General features: G+C 50.1%; 1 gene segment (V, D, J or C); it reads right to left on the bottom strand.

Moving 5' to 3' along the window:
• Window positions 1–403: 403 nt before the first annotated feature.
• Window positions 404–17,193, bottom strand: part of LOC118261339 (Ig mu chain C region-like) — a 57,180-nt gene continuing 40,390 nt past the window's right edge. The window contains 4 exon segments of the C gene segment in view: window positions 404–798; window positions 1,787–2,113; window positions 5,619–5,936; window positions 7,367–7,672. Of these exon segments, the coding sequence occupies window positions 404–798; window positions 1,787–2,113; window positions 5,619–5,936; window positions 7,367–7,672 (1,346 nt within the window).

The following is a 17,193-nucleotide window of genomic DNA, read 5'->3' as shown; positions in this document are numbered from 1 at the left end:
CACATCCCACGTTGAAAAAACGAACTTTGTGGGCAGTTGAAGGTGTTTTGTGTTGCGGAAAAGAGTTTTGATGGATGTTTTAATATGTTTTGCATAGCAAAAAGCAAATTTTGGGGAGAATCAGGCATGTTTGGTGTTGAAAAAACAGATTTTAATGGAGGTTTTGAGAAGTTTCACCCTGCAAAATGAATTTTGGGGGGATTATAACATCCCACGTTGAAAAAAAATGAATTATGGGGGGCAGTTGAAGACGTTCTGCATTGCAAAAAACCAGTTTTTTGCGGGGAGAGGAAGAGAGTTAAATACATTCTGCACCGAAACAACTGTTTTTGGGGGGCGTCTTGAACACGTTGAGGTGAAACCGACGGAGGGAGGAGGAGGAAGGGGGGATGAATTTTTTTTTTTAATAGCAGGAGCTGGCGGTGTCGGAGAGCACCAGGGAGACGTTGACCGAGGTGGGTTTACCCGAGGACTTGTCCACCGACTTCTGGGCCACCTGCAAGGGCAACCGCTCGTGGCCGACCAAGCAGGTGAAGACGTTGCCGGCCCCCCAGTCGTCGGTGGCCACGCTGAGGGCGCTGTAGGTGAAGTAGGAGCGCGCCGACTGCGATTCGGCGGCGGGCGGCATGGTGACGTAGTCAGAGGCCGGCAAGGGCTCGCCGTTGCGCAGCCAGCGGATGAAGAGGTCCGGAGGGTTGAAGCCCTTGGCCAAGCAGGTGACGGTGGCGGTCTCGTGGGCGCTGAGCTGCTCCGGAGGAGGGGGGAAGACGTAGAGGGCGGGGGGCTTGGCGTCGCGCTCTGCAAGGAAGGGAGAGGGGGTGGGATGCAATTGGAGTGCTGTTTATTCACTTTTCTTGCCAATCCGCGATGAGATTGCAAAGCTTTTTCTTTCTTTCTCCAAATCTGAGATGCAATTTCAATGCTTTTTCTTTGTTTTTTCAAATTTGAGATGCGATTGCAATGTTTTTTCTTTGATTTTTACTAATTTGTGATGGAATTGCAACACCTTTTATTTGTGTTTTTACAAATTTGCGGTGCAATTGCAATGCTTTTTCTTTGTTATTGCAAATTTGTGATGTAATTGTAACACACTTCCTTTGTTTTTCCAAATTTGCAATGCAATTGCAACACGTTTTCTTTGTTTTTGCAAATTTCAGATGAAATTTCAATGCCTTTTCTTCATTCTTTTGCAAATTTGTGATACAATTTCAATGCCTTTTCTTTGTTTTTGTAAATTTGCAATACAATTTCAATTGTGATACAATTTTCTTTCTTTCCGTGAATTTGTGATACAATCACACCACACTTTTTCTGTTTGTTTTTTTTTTTTCAAATCTGTGATGCAATTGCAGCACTTTTTCCCTACATTTCCGAATCCTCAATGAATTCGCAGCGCTCTTTCCCTACGTTCGCAAATCCGCGACGCAATCACACCTCCCTTTTTTTTTTTTGCAGATATGGGGAAAAAAAAATAGCATCAGCGACACCAACGCCACCTTTTTTCCCCAAAACTAGCAAAAAAAATCGAAGAGCGATGCGATCGCATTCTCATTTCTCATTTTTTGGTGAAATAAACTCAATAAATAGAGGAAGAGGGCTGCAAGCAATCGATCGCGTTCTCATTTCTTAATTTTTTTGTGAAATAAATTCAATAAATGGAGGAAGAGAGCCGCGAGCAATCGCTCGCATTCTCATTTCTCAATTTTTTTGTGAAATAACTTCAATAAATAGAGGAGGAGAGTTGCGATTTCCCCCTTTTCCCCCCCAATTTGGCGAGAGGACTCACCGGTGGCCTTCTGCAGCTTCTCCTCGACGGGGAAGAGCAGCTCGGGGTGGCTGACCTTGCAGGTGTAGACCTCCTCCTTGTTCCACTCGTCGGCGCAGACGCTGGCCACCCCTTCCACCCAGTAGAGGCTGTTGGCTTGGAGGACGCGGGGCATGGTCTTGGTCTCCAGCTTCTGCCCGTCCTCCTTGAACCAGGAGATGACCAGCCCCTCCACGGTGGGCAGGTTGCTCACCTTGCAGGTCAGCTTGGCCACCTTCTCGTTGAAGATGTCCACGAAGGACGGGGGGAGCACGCGGACCGTGATGTCGCTGCTCTCGGGTTTATCTACCGGAAGAGGTTGGTGAGTGGGGACGTTGGGGTTTAGTTGGTTTTTTCCCCCCCCCCAAAAAATAAGCAGGTGTGCCCAAACGACAAGGAAGATGGGTTTGGTGGCACTAAAGTTGGGATTTTGCCTGTTTCTTCCCCAAAAATAAGGGTGAGGGCATAATTTCTACCTTCTCTAAGGTTCAGGGATGGGTTGGTGGCACCGAACTTGGGATTTGGCCCGTTTCTTCCCCAAAAATAAGGGTGAGGGCATCACTTCTACTTTCTCTAAGGTTCAAGGATGGGTTTGGTGGCACCAAAGTTGGGATTTTCCCTGTTTCTTCCCCAAAAATAAGGGTGAGGGCATCACTTCTGCCTGACCTAAGTTTCAAGGATGGGTTTGGTGGCACCAAAATTTGGATTTTGCCTGGTTCCTCCCCAAAAATAAGGGTGAAGATATTGTTTCTACCTGACCTAAGGTTCAGGGATGGGGTTGGTGGCACCAGAATTTGGATTTTGGCTGGTTCCTCCCCAAAAATAAGGGTGAAGACATCACTTCTATCTTACTTAAGGTTCAAGGATGGGTTTAGAGGCACCAAAGTCGGGATTTTAGCTGTTTCTTCCCCAAAATAAGGGTGTGGGTATAACTTCTGACTTATCTAAGGTTCAGGGATGGGGTTGGTGGCACCAAAATTTGGATTTTGGCTGGTTCCTCCCCAAAAATAAGGGTGAAGATATTGTTTCTACCTGACCTAAGGTTCAGGGATGGGTTTGGTGGAACCAAAATATGGGATTTTGGCTATTTTTCCCCCAAAACAAGGTTGAGGGTATAACTTCTGACTTATCTGAGGTTCAAGGATGGGTTTAGAGGCACCAAAGTCAGGATTTTAGCTGTTTCTTCCCCAAAATAAGGGTGTGGGTATAACTTCTGACTTATCTAAGGTTCAGGGATGGGGTTGGTGGCACCAGAATTTGGATTTTGGCTGGTTTCTCCCCAAAAATAAGGGTGAAGATATTGTTTCTACCTGACCTAAGGTTCAGGGATGGGGTTTGGTGGAACCAAAATATGGGATTTTGGCTATTTTTCCCCCAAAACACGGTTGAGGGTATAACTTCTGACTTATCTGAGGTTCAAGGATGGGTTTAGAGGCACCAAAGTCGGGATTTTAGCTGTTTCTTCCCCAAAATAAGGGTGTGGGTATAACTTCTGACTTATCTAAGGTTCAGGGATGGGTTTGGTGGCACCAAAATTTGGATTTTGGCTGGTTCCTCCCCAAAAATAAGGGTGAAGATATTGTTTCTACCTGACCTAAGGTTCAGGGATGGGGTTGGTGGCACCAGAATTTGGATTTTGGCTGGTTCCTCCCCAAAAATAAGGGTGAAGACATCACTTCTATCTTACTTAAGGTTCAAGGATGGGTTTAGAGGCACCAAAGTCGGGATTTTAGCTGTTTCTTCCCCAAAATAAGGGTGTGGGTATAACTTCTGACTTATCTAAGGTTCAGAGATGGGTTTGGTGGCACCAAAATTTGGATTTTGCCTGGTTCCTCCCCAAAAATAAGGCTGAAGATATCGTTTCTACCTGACTTAAGGTTCAGGGATGGGTTTGATGGAACCAAAATATGGGATTTTGGCTATTTTTCCCCCAAAACAAGGTTGAGGGTATAACTTCTGACTTATCTGAGGTTCAAGGATGGGTTTAGAGGCACCAAAGTCGGGATTTTAGCTGTTTCTTCCCCAAAATAAGGGTGTGGGTATAACTTCTGACTTATCTAAGGTTCAGGGATGGGTTTGGTGGCACCAAAATTTGGATTTTGGCTGGTTCCTCCCCAAAAATAAGGGTGAAGATATTGTTTCTACCTGACCTAAGGTTCAGGGATGGGGTTGGTGGCACCAGAATTTGGATTTTGGCTGGTTCCTCCCCAAAAATAAGGGTGAAGACATCACTTCTATCTTACTTAAGGTTCAAGGATGGGTTTAGAGGCACCAAAGTCGGGATTTTAGCTGTTTCTTCCCCAAAAATAAGGGTGAGGGCATCACTTCTGCCTGACCTAAGTTTCAAGGATGGGTTTGGTGGCACCAAAATTTGGATTTTGCCTGGTTCCTCCCCAAAAATAAGGGTGAAGATATTGTTTCTACCTGACCTAAGGTTCAGGGATGGGGTTGGTGGCACCAAAATTTGGATTTTGCCTGGTTCCTCCCCAAAAATAAGGGTGAAGATATTGTTTCTACCTGACCTAAGGTTCAGGGATGGGGTTGGTGGCACCAGAATTTGGATTTTGGCTGGTTCCTCCCCAAAAATAAGGGTGAAGACATCACTTCTATCTTACTTAAGGTTCAAGGATGGGTTTAGAGGCACCAAAGTCGGGATTTTAGCTGTTTCTTCCCCAAAATAAGGGTGTGGGTATAACTTCTGACTTATCTAAGGTTCAGGGATGGGGTTGGTGGCACCAAAATTTGGATTTTGGCTGGTTCCTCCCCAAAAATAAGGGTGAAGATATTGTTTCTACCTGACCTAAGGTTCAGGGATGGGGTTGGTGGCACCAGAATTTGGATTTTGGCTGGTTCCTCCCCAAAAATAAGGGTGAAGACATCACTTCTATCTTACTTAAGGTTCAAGGATGGGTTTAGAGGCACCAAAGTCGGGATTTTAGCTGTTTCTTCCCCAAAATAAGGGTGTGGGTATAACTTCTGACTTATCTAAGGTTCAGGGATGGGTTTGGTGGCACCAAAATTTGGATTTTGCCTGGTTCCTCCCCAAAAATAAGGGTGAAGATATTGTTTCTACCTGACCTAAGGTTCAGGGATGGGGTTGGTGGCACCAAAATTTGGATTTTGGCTGGTTCCTCCCCAAAAATAAGGGTGAAGATATTGTTTCTACCTGACCTAAGGTTCAGGGATGGGGTTGGTGGCACCAGAATTTGGATTTTGGCTGGTTCCTCCCCAAAAATAAGGGTGAAGACATCACTTCTATCTTACTTAAGGTTCAAGGATGGGTTTAGAGGCACCAAAGTCGGGATTTTAGCTGTTTCTTCCCCAAAATAAGGGTGTGGGTATAACTTCTGACTTATCTAAGGTTCAGGGATGGGTTTGGTGGCACCAAAATTTGGATTTTGCCTGGTTCCTCCCCAAAAATAAGGGTGAAGATATTGTTTCTACCTGACCTAAGGTTCAGGGATGGGGTTGGTGGCACCAGAATTTGGATTTTGGCTGGTTCCTCCCCAAAAATAAGGGTGAAGACATCACTTCTATCTTACTTAAGGTTCAAGGATGGGTTTAGAGGCACCAAAGTCGGGATTTTAGCTGTTTCTTCCCCAAAATAAGGGTGTGGGTATAACTTCTGACTTATCTAAGGTTCAGGGATGGGGTTGGTGGCACCAGAATTTGGATTTTGGCTGGTTCCTCCCCAAAAATAAGGGTGAAGACATCACTTCTATCTTACTTAAGGTTCAAGGATGGGCTTGGTGGAACCAAAACTTAGGTTTTGGTCATTTCCCCCCCCCAAAACAAACGTGAGGTGACCACTTACAGCCGCACTCCAGGGACTTGCTGGTGTTCCTCATCTCCCCATCCACCTGGCAGGTGTAGATGGTGCCGGCGTCCCACTCGGCCTCGGTGACGCTCAGGTGGCTGTCGGTGACGTAGGCGCCGGTGCCGTCGGTCACCGCGCCGGTGGTGACGGCGCCGGAGGTGACGGGGGCGCCGTTCCTCAGCCAGGAGACGGCGGTGAGGCTGCGAGGCCCGTGGACGCGGCAGAGGAGGCTGGAGTTCCTGTAGGGGCCCTCGAAGTCCTCGCGGGACGGGGGGTGGATGGAGAGGACCGGGGTGATGGGGACGACAGGGAAGCCTGTTGGGGGGGGGCGGGGAGGGGAGAGGGTTAGGGGGGGTGGGTGGGGTGGGGGAGAAGAGGAGGAGGAGGTGGAGGACGAGGAGGAGGTTCAGGAGGAGGTGGAGGATGGAGAAGGGTCAAGAGGAGGCTCCAGAGGTGGAGGAGGACCAGGAGAAGGAGAAGGGCCAAGAAGGGCCAAGAAGGGCCAAGAAGGGCCAAGAAGGGCCAAGAAGGGCCAAGAAGGGCCAAGAAGGGCCAAGAAGGGCCAAGAAGGGCCAAGAAGAAGCTTGGGAGAAGGTGAGGGACCAAGAAGGACCAAGATGAGGCTGAGGAGGAGATGAAGGACCAAGAGGAGGCTCAGGAGGAGATGGAGGACCAAGGTGGATGAAGAGGAGGTTCAGGAGACGGAGGAGGACCGAGATGTACCATGAGGAAGCTCAGGAGGAGATGGAGGACCAAGACGGACCGAGAGGAGGTTCAGGAGAAGATGAAGGACCAAGAAGGACCAAGAGGAGGTTCAGGAGGAGATGAAGGACAAAGAGGAGGCTCGGGAGGAGGTGAAGGATGGAGAAGGACCAAGAGGAGGCTCAGGAGAAGATCGAGGAGGACACCAGTGAGGAAGATACAATGAGGAGGCCACCAACGAGGAAGATACAAGGATGAGGACACCAACGAGGAGGACAGAATGAGGAGGCCACCACGAGGTGGTCACCACGAGGAGGCCACCAACGAGGAGGACAAAACAAGAAAGAGGCGAACGAGGAAGATACAACAATGAGGATACAACCAGGAGGACACTATGAAGAGAATACAATGAGGAGGCCACCACGAGGCCACCAACAAGGAGACCCAAAAGGAAGATAGAACCATGAGGACACCCATGAGGAGGACGCCACGAGGAGGACGCCACGAGGAGGACGCCAACGAGGAGGACACCAACGAGGAGGACACCAACGAGGAGGACACCAACGAGGAGGACACCAACGAGGATACAACAAGGAGGACACCAGTGAGGCGGCTACAACGAGGAGGACACCAATGAGTAGGACACAATGAGGAGGCCACCAACGAGGAGGACAAAACAGGAAGGACGGGAATGAGGAGGACACCAACGAGGAGGACACAACAGGAAGGACGGGAATGAGGAGGACACCCACGAGGAGGACACCCACGAGGAGGACACCCACGAGGAGGACGGGAATGAGGAAGATACAACAAGGAGGGCACCCACGAGGAGGACACCCACGAGGAGGACACCCACGAGGAGGACACCCACGAGGTAGATACAACAAGGAGGACACCAATGAGGGGGCTACAACGAGGAGGACAAAACAAGAAGGACGGGAATGCGGAGGACACCAACGAGGAGGACACCAACGAGGAGGACACCAACGAGGAAGATACAACAAGGAGGATACACCGAGGAGGAGGCCGCCACCGCTACTCACGGGGGTTGCGGACTGCCACCACGGCGTTGCCCCGCGGGTGGGCGGCGCGGCAGTAGAAGGGCTGCCGCCCCTTCCCATCCTGCAGCGGCAGCTCCAGCCGGCTGGCGGCCATGTTGCCCCCGGCCCCGCGGGCTTCTGGGAAGGCGGCGGTGGCGGCGGCGGCCACGCTGCTGTTGGTCGCGTCCGTCCAGGAGAAGGTGACGCCGCTGGGGACGTAGCCCACGGCTACGCAGCCCACGGCGTAGAGCGACGAGGAGGACGAGCTGCAGGTGACCAGCGGGAAGAGGGTGGGGCCGCGGGGGGTGTCTGGGGGAGGGAAAAGGATGGAGGGGGTCAGACTGGGATGTACTGGGCCGTACTGGGCCATACTGGGCCGTACTGGGCCATACTGGGCCTTATTGTCCCTTATGGGTCCTTACTGGTCAAGTACGAGCACCCCATAGCTCTAGTAGACCCAGTTCAGTACAACCAGTACCAGAAATCCCCATACTGGTCCTTACTGGTTCATACTGGTCCTCACTGGACCCTGTTGTCCCTTATGGGTCTTTATTGGTCCCTTCTGGCCCAATATGAGCACCCCATAGGCTCAGTAGACCCGGTTCAGTACCACCAGTATCAGAGATCCCCATACTGGTCCTTACTGGTCCCTATTGGGCTTTACTGGTTCATACTGGTCAAGTACGAGCACCCCATAGCCTCAGTACACCCAGTTCAGTACCACCAGTATCAGAGATCCCCATACTGGTCTTTACTGGTCCCTATTGGCCTTTACTGGTTCATACTGGGACTTACTGGTTCATACTGGTCAAGTACGAGCACCCCATAGCCTCAGTACACCCATACTGGTCCTTACTGGTTCATACTGGGCCTCACTGGTCCCTATTGTCCCTTATGGGTTTTTACTGGTCCTTACTGGTTCAGTATGAGCACCCCATAGCCTCAGTACACCCAGTTAGGCACCACAGCCCACATACTGGTCCTTACTGGTTTATACTGGTCCCTATTGGCCCTTACTGGTCCGTACTGGTCCTTACTGGTTCATACTAGGCCTTACTGGTCAAGTATGGGCACCCCATAGCCTCAGCAGACCCAGTTCAGCACCACCAGTACCAGAGATCCCCATACTGGTCCTTACTGGTTCATACCAGTCCTTATTAGCCCTTATTATTCCATACTGGTCCATACTGGTCCTTAACTGGTCCTTACTGGTCCAGTACCAGCACCCCATAGCCCCAGTAGACCCGGTTCAGCTCGACCAGTACCTGAGCGCCCCATGCTGGTCCTTACTGGTATTTGTGGCTCCCAGTATGGGCAGTACTGGTGCCAGAAAGCCCATACTGGTCCCAGTACCACCAGTACACATGCCAGAGCTCCTGTACTGGTCCCAGTATGGCCAGTACTGGTACCGCAGCTCCCATACTGGTCCCAGTACCACCAGTACATCTGCCAGAGCCCCCGTACTGGTCCCAGTATGGGCAGTACTGGTGCCACAGCCCCCTACTACTCCCAGGACCACCAGTACAGGTGCCGGAGCTCCCGTACTGGTCCCAGTACCACCAGTACTGGTGCCGGAACCCCCGTACTGGTCCCAGTACGGGCAGTAATGGTGCTGGAGCTCCCGTACTGGTGCCAGAGCTCCTGTACTGCTCCCAGTATGGGCAGTACCAGTGCTGGAGCTCCCGTACTGGTCCCAGTACCACCAGTACTGGTGCCGGAACCCCCGTACTGGTCCCAGTACGGGCAGTACTGGTGCCAGAGCTCCTGTACTGGTCCTAGTACCACCAGTACACATGCTGGAGCCCCCGTACCGGTCCCAGTACCACCAGTAGAGGTGCCAGAGATCCCATACTGGTCCCAGTACAGGCAGTACTGGTTGCTGGAGCTCCCATACCGCTCCCTGTACCACCTGTACTGGTGCCAGGACCCCTGTACTGGTGCCGGAGCTCCCGTACTGGTCCCAGTACAGGCGGTACAGGTGCCGGAGCTCCCGTACTGGTCCCAGTACGGGCAGTACCGGTGCCGGAGCTCCCGTACTGGTCCCAGTACGGGCAGTACAGGTGCCGGAACCCCCGTACTGGTCCCAGTACGGGCAGTACAGGTGCCGGAGCTCCCGTACTGGTCCCAGTACGGGCAGTACTGGTGCCGGAGCTCCCGTACTGGTCCCAGTACGGGCAGTACAGGTGCCGGAGCTCCCGTACTGGTCCCAGTACGGGCAGTACAGGTGCTGGAGCTCCCGTACTGGTCCCAGTACCACCAGTAGAGGTGCCAGAGATCCCATACTGGTCCCAGTATGGGCAGTACAGGTGCCGGAGCTCCCGTACTGGTCCCAGTACGGGCAGTACAGGTGCCGGAGCTCCCGTACTGGTCCCAGTACCACCAGTACACATGCTGGAGCCCCCGTACTGGTCCCAGTACCACCAGTAGAGGTGCCAGAACCCCCATACTGGTCCCAGTACGGGCAGTACAGGTGCCGGAGCTCCCGTACTGGTCCCAGTACGGGCAGTACTGGTGCCGGAGCTCCCGTACTGGTCCCAGTACGGGCAGTACAGGTGCCGGAGCTCCCGTACTGGTCCCAGTACGGGCAGTACAGGTGCTGGAGCTCCCGTACTGGTCCCAGTACCACCAGTAGAGGTGCCAGAGATCCCATACTGGTCCCAGTATGGGCAGTACAGGTGCCGGAGCTCCCGTACTGGTCCCAGTACGGGCAGTACAGGTGCCGGAGCTCCCGTACTGGTCCCAGTACCACCAGTACACATGCTGGAGCCCCCGTACTGGTCCCAGTACCACCAGTAGAGGTGCCAGAACCCCCATACTGGTCCCAGTATGGGCAGTACAGGTGCCGGAGCTCCCGTACTGGTCCCAGTACGGGCAGTACTGGTGCCGGAGCTCCCGTACTGGTCCCAGTACCACCAGTACACATGCTGGAGCCCCCGTACTGGTCCCAGTACCACCAGTAGAGGTGCCAGAGATCCCATACTGGTCCCAGTATGGGCAGTACTGGTTGCTGGAGCTCCCGTACTGCTCCCTGTACCACCTGTACTGGTGCCAGGACCCCTGTACTGGTGCTGGAGCTCCCGTACTGGTCCCAGTACAGGCGGTACAGGTGCCGGAGCTCCCATACTGGTCCCAGTACGGGCAGTACAGGTGCCGGAGCTCCCATACTGGTCCCAGTACCACCAGTAGAGGTGCTGGAACCACTGTACTGGTCCCAGTATGGGCAGTACGGGTGCCGGAACCCCCGTACTGGTCCCAGTATGGGCAGTAGTGGTGCCGGAGCTCCTGTACTGGTCTCAGTACTGCTAGTACTGGTGCCAAAGCCCCCGTACTGGTCCCAGTATGGGCAGTACAGGTGCCGGAGTTACCGTACTGGTCCCAGTACGGGCAGTACAGGTGCCGGAGCTCCCGTACCGGTCCCAGTACGGGCAGTACACATGCTGGAGCCCCCGTACTGGTCCCAGTACCACCAGTAGAGGTGCCAGAGATCCCATACTGGTCCCAGTACGGGCAGTACTGGTTGCTGGAGCTCCCATACTGCTCCCTGTACCACCTGTACTGGTGCCAGGACCCCTGTACTGGTGCCGGAGCTCCCGTACTGGTCCCAGTACGGGCAGTACTGGTGCCGGAGCTCCCATACTGGTCCCAGTACGGGCAGTACTGGTGCCGGAGCTCCCGTACTGGTCCCAGTACGGGCAGTACAGGTGCCGGAGCTCCCGTACTGGTCCCAGTACCACCAGTACATCTGCCAGAGCCCCCATACTGGTCCCAGTATGGGCAGTACTGGTGCCACAGCCCCCTACTACTCCCAGGACCACCAGTACAGGTGCCGGAGCTCCCGTACTGGTCCCAGTACCACCAGTACTGGTGCCGGAACCCCCGTACTGGTCCCAGTATGGGCAGTAATGGTGCTGGAGCTCCCGTACTGGTGCCAGAGCTCCTGTACTGCTCCCAGTATGGGCAGTACCGGTGCTGGAGCCCCCGTACTGGTCCCAGTACCACCAGTACTGCTGCCACAACCCCCTACTGGTTCCAAGACCACTAGTACTGGTGCCGGAGCTCCCATACTTGTCCCAGTACGGGCAGTACTGGTGCCAGAGCTCCTGTACTGGTCCTAGTACCACCAGTACACGTGCTGGAGCCCCCGTACCGGTCCCAGTACCACCAGTAGAGGTGCCAGAGATCCCATACTGGTCCCAGTACGGGCAGTACTGGTTGCTGGAGCTCCCATACTGCTCCCTGTACCACCTGTACTGGTGCCAGGACCCCTGTACTGGTGCCGGAGCTCCCGTACTGGTCCCAGTACAGGCGGTACAGGTGCCGGAGCTCCCGTACTGGTCCCAGTACGGGCAGTACCGGTGCCGGAGCTCCCGTACTGGTCCCAGTACGGGCAGTACAGGTGCCGGAACCCCCGTACTGGTCCCAGTACGGGCAGTACAGGTGCCGGAGCTCCCGTACTGGTCCCAGTACGGGCAGTACTGGTGCCGGAGCTCCCGTACTGGTCCCAGTACGGGCAGTACAGGTGCCGGAGCTCCCGTACTGGTCCCAGTACGGGCAGTACAGGTGCTGGAGCTCCCGTACTGGTCCCAGTACCACCAGTAGAGGTGCCAGAGATCCCATACTGGTCCCAGTATGGGCAGTACAGGTGCCGGAGCTCCCGTACTGGTCCCAGTACGGGCAGTACAGGTGCCGGAGCTCCCGTACTGGTCCCAGTACCACCAGTACACATGCTGGAGCCCCCGTACTGGTCCCAGTACCACCAGTAGAGGTGCCAGAACCCCCATACTGGTCCCAGTACGGGCAGTACAGGTGCCGGAGCTCCCGTACTGGTCCCAGTACGGGCAGTACTGGTGCCGGAGCTCCCGTACTGGTCCCAGTACGGGCAGTACAGGTGCCGGAGCTCCCGTACTGGTCCCAGTACGGGCAGTACAGGTGCTGGAGCTCCCGTACTGGTCCCAGTACCACCAGTAGAGGTGCCAGAGATCCCATACTGGTCCCAGTATGGGCAGTACAGGTGCCGGAGCTCCCGTACTGGTCCCAGTACGGGCAGTACAGGTGCCGGAGCTCCCGTACTGGTCCCAGTACCACCAGTACACATGCTGGAGCCCCCGTACTGGTCCCAGTACCACCAGTAGAGGTGCCAGAACCCCCATACTGGTCCCAGTATGGGCAGTACAGGTGCCGGAGCTCCCGTACTGGTCCCAGTACGGGCAGTACTGGTGCCGGAGCTCCCGTACTGGTCCCAGTACCACCAGTACACATGCTGGAGCCCCCGTACTGGTCCCAGTACCACCAGTAGAGGTGCCAGAGATCCCATACTGGTCCCAGTACGGGCAGTACTGGTTGCTGGAGCTCCCGTACTGCTCCCTGTACCACCTGTACTGGTGCCAGGACCCCTGTACTGGTGCTGGAGCTCCCGTACTGGTCCCAGTACAGGCGGTACAGGTGCCGGAGCTCCCATACTGGTCCCAGTACGGGCAGTACAGGTGCCGGAGCTCCCATACTGGTCCCAGTACCACCAGTAGAGGTGCTGGAACCACTGTACTGGTCCCAGTATGGGCAGTACGGGTGCCGGAACCCCCGTACTGGTCCCAGTATGGGCAGTAGTGGTGCCGGAGCTCCTGTACTGGTCTCAGTACTGCTAGTACTGGTGCCAAAGCCCCCGTACTGGTCCCAGTATGGGCAGTACAGGTGCCGGAGTTACCGTACTGGTCCCAGTACGGGCAGTACAGGTGCCGGAGCTCCCGTACCGGTCCCAGTACGGGCAGTACACATGCTGGAGCCCCCGTACTGGTCCCAGTACCACCAGTAGAGGTGCCAGAGATCCCATACTGGTCCCAGTACGGGCAGTACTGGTTGCTGGAGCTCCCATACTGCTCCCTGTACCACCTGTACTGGTGCCAGGACCCCTGTACTGGTGCCGGAGCTCCCGTACTGGTCCCAGTACGGGCAGTACTGGTGCCGGAGCTCCCATACTGGTCCCAGTACGGGCAGTACTGGTGCCGGAGCTCCCATACTGGTCCCAGTACGGGCAGTACAGGTGCCGGAGCTCCCGTACTGGTCCCAGTACGGGCAGTACAGGTGCCGGAGCTCCCGTACTGGTCCCAGTACCACCAGTAGAGGTGCCAGAGATCCCATACTGGTCCCAGTACGGGCAGTACTGGTGCCGGAGCTCCCGTACTGGTCCCAGTACGGGCAGTACCGGTGCCGGAGCTCCCGTACTGGTCCCAGTACGGGCAGTACCGGTGCCGGAGCTCCCGTACTGGTCCCAGTACGGGCAGTACCGGTGCCGGAGCTCCCGTACTGGTCCCAGTACGGGCAGTACCGGTGCCGGAGCTCCCGTACTGGTCCCAGTACGGGCAGTACCGGTGCCGGAGCTCCCGTACTGGTCCCAGTACTGCTAGTACTGGTGCCAAAGCCCCTGTACCGGTCCCAGTACGGGCGCCGGAGCTACCGTACCGGTCCCAGTACCACCAGTACGGGTGCCGGAGCTCCCGTACCGGTCCCAGTACCACCAGTACGGGTGCCGGGACCCCGGTACTGGTCCCAGTACCACCAGTATGGGTGCCGGGACCCCCGTACTGGTCCCAGTACAGGCAGTACTAGCGCTAGTGCTCCCGTACTGGTCCCAGTACCACCAGTACTGGTGCCGGGACCCCTGTACTGGTCCCAGTACCACCAGTATGGGTGCCGGGACCCCCGTACTGGTCCCAGTACAGGCAGTACTAGCGCTAGTGCTCCCGTACTGGTCCCAGTGCCAGCAGTGCTGGTGCTGGAGCTCCCGTACTGGTCCCAGTACCACCAGTACTGGTGCCACAGCCCCTCTACTGGTCCGTACTGGTCCAGTACCAGCATCCTATAGCCCCAGTACATCCAGTTTAGTACCTCCAGTTCCAGAGCCCTCATACTGGTCCATACTGGGCCAGTCCCAGCAACCAGTGCATTTAAACTCATCCAATTACAACAATCAATTAGTGCAATTAGTCCCTAGCAGCCTCCAATTAACCCAGCTCATCAAGTCCCCACACCATCCTCGTTAAGTGTGAAGCGCTAATTTCTTTGAAAAAGTCCAAACTGGGGCAAAAGCCAAATAAATGTGGTTTGAGGACTGGGTTCAGTGGCTTAATGTAAAATTTGGAAAACTAATGAAGCTAATTAGTGCTAATTAATCCCTTCGGAAAGGTTGAAATTAAAAAAAATTACAATTTTTCACCTTTCCGGACCCAAATCTAGCATTTTTGGGGGCAGGTTGGGTGTTTTTCGTTAATTTTTGCACTTTCCTGTCCCCTCATTTGTCTGTTTTAATGTCTTTCGATTTTAGCTAAAAACGGCTGAATTTGGTTAAATTTGGACCCATAGGTTATCGATCAAGAATGTCTAATATGGATCTTACCTATCTATTAATATAGAGATAATTAATAAATTTTCTATAAATTTAATGGGCATAATTAATATTCTAGAGATTAAAATATGTGTAATATAGAAATATTTATGGCCAATTAATGTTTAGATTTATAAATATCTCTATAAAAATATATAGGTTTCCTTCAGCTAATTAATTAAATTAAATTAATTTATCTATCATGATATATATCATTAAATAGCCTATGGTAGGTCTATAAAATATAATATATATTTGATATATTCGATATGTTATATATATAATATATATATTTTATATATATCATATATATTATATATATTTGATATATCTGTTATATCTCCAATATTATCTCTATATATCATATTCATTAAATTTTAATTATAATATCAGTTATATATTCGTTATAATATATGGTATACATATTAGATATATTACATGCATTAGATATATCCATTAATTATATCTATTATATATTATATATAGCTATTATATATTAGAGATATCCGTTATATGTATCTAATATCTTTTATATACTATATATTTATATTATATATTAGATATATATGTTAAATATATATATTACATTATATAGTTATTATATATTAGATATATCCATTAATTATATCCAATATCTATTATCTATTATATATTATATATATCTGTTATATATTATATATATATCTGTTATATATACCTAATATCTATCTTATATATTAGTTATACAAACTGTATACATAAAATATATATTTTATGTTATGTTTCTATACAAAAAATGTATATTTTGTATATATACGAAAAATGTATCTATGGTAGATATTAGATATTAGATATTAGATTATTAGATATTAGATATTATCTATCTATGGTAGATATTAGATATAATATATAGAGATATATACATCTGTATATCTAATGTATACAATAGATATTAGATATAAAACATATAATAAATATATCTAATATATTTATTTTTTAGATATTAAACATACCCGATTTATCTAATATATATAACATATATATAATATATATTAAATATGACAGATATATCTAATAGATATATATATTAGAAGCCTGACATATATATTGGATGCATTTGTTATATATATATTAGATATAATTTCTATTATGCACTTGCTATACTTTGTATTTATATTAAATCTAATAATTCTATCTATATATTTAGTCTAGAAATCAAATCTAATAATTCTACTATCTCTCCATATTTAATATATTATAAGGTATGTTATACATAAACTGTACATTTATATACGTTAAACAAGGTAGAGTGGTGTATATATACATTAAAGCACGTAGCTAGGCTTAGAAATTATCGATATTTTTCGAGCTGAATCCCTCAATTTTCAGGGAAATGAAACCCGGCCAGAATCAAATGAATTTGCCTGAAACCCGCTGGTTTTAGCCCAAAGCTGCTGTTTACCCCAGGCACCTGCAAAGCGGGTTATTTTTCCCCAAAAAACAGGTGCTGTTTTTCAGACAGGATTTGCTCTTTGTTTTTCTTTTTTTTTCGTATATTTAACATGCAAAAATGGTGAAACCCCCCCGCTTCCCCTTTTTTTGCTGTTTTCGAAACCAGAACTGAGCTATTTCAGGCAATTCTAACCTCAAATTAAAGCCAGCTGAAAAACAAACGCAGCTGCCACTTCCGGCCACCAAGCTGGGCTGAAATCAGCCATTTTAGGTGGAAAAGAAGAAAAAAAAGTGACTTTTAATTTAATTTCTTTATATTTTTAAAGCTTTGGGCCGCAGTGCTGGAAATTTGTGGTGGAAAAAAAAACCAAACAACTTTATAATAATATTTTTTCACCAACTCCAGGCAAATAATTAAGCTCCTGGAGTCGATTTTAAGTTAAAATAAGTTAAAATTATTTTAAATGATAATAATTATAATAATATCATTATACATAATTCTTATACACTATATATAACACATATATAATATATGTAATATATATTATATAATGTATTACATATTTTATATATTTGTTATATTATTATATAATATCATATTATATATTGTTAATATTATTATAATTACCAATTTAAAATAATTTTAAGCAATAAACTGAACCTGCAACCTCAGATACCCCCCTTTTTTTTGACCTAAAAACCTTAAACATCACAAATTACTCCCTTTTTTTTCCGCTATAATTGGGTGTTTGCTTTTTGGGGGGGGAAAGCAGATTATTGCGTGAATTTAGCTAAAATTGTCGTATCTGCAGCCGGAGAGGTAAAATGTCTAATTATCTTTTTATGGCTTAATTAAGAAATGCAATAAAATGGGTTCCCCCTCTAAAAAGGTGCCTCTCCGCTCTTAAAAACCCCAGTTCCTGGCTCTTTTCAACCTATTTTTCTTCCCTCGTAAAGAACGACTAAGACTCTAATGAGAAGCTCTCCAAAAATCACTATTTTGCCATAAACACCGGAAAAA

Source organism: Cygnus atratus, unplaced genomic scaffold (assembly GCF_013377495.2).
Source record: "Cygnus atratus isolate AKBS03 ecotype Queensland, Australia unplaced genomic scaffold, CAtr_DNAZoo_HiC_assembly HiC_scaffold_38, whole genome shotgun sequence".
NCBI lineage: Eukaryota > Metazoa > Chordata > Aves > Anseriformes > Anatidae > Cygnus > Cygnus atratus.
Note: the sequence above shows the minus strand (reverse complement) of the source record. Positions and strands in the feature narration are given on the sequence as shown.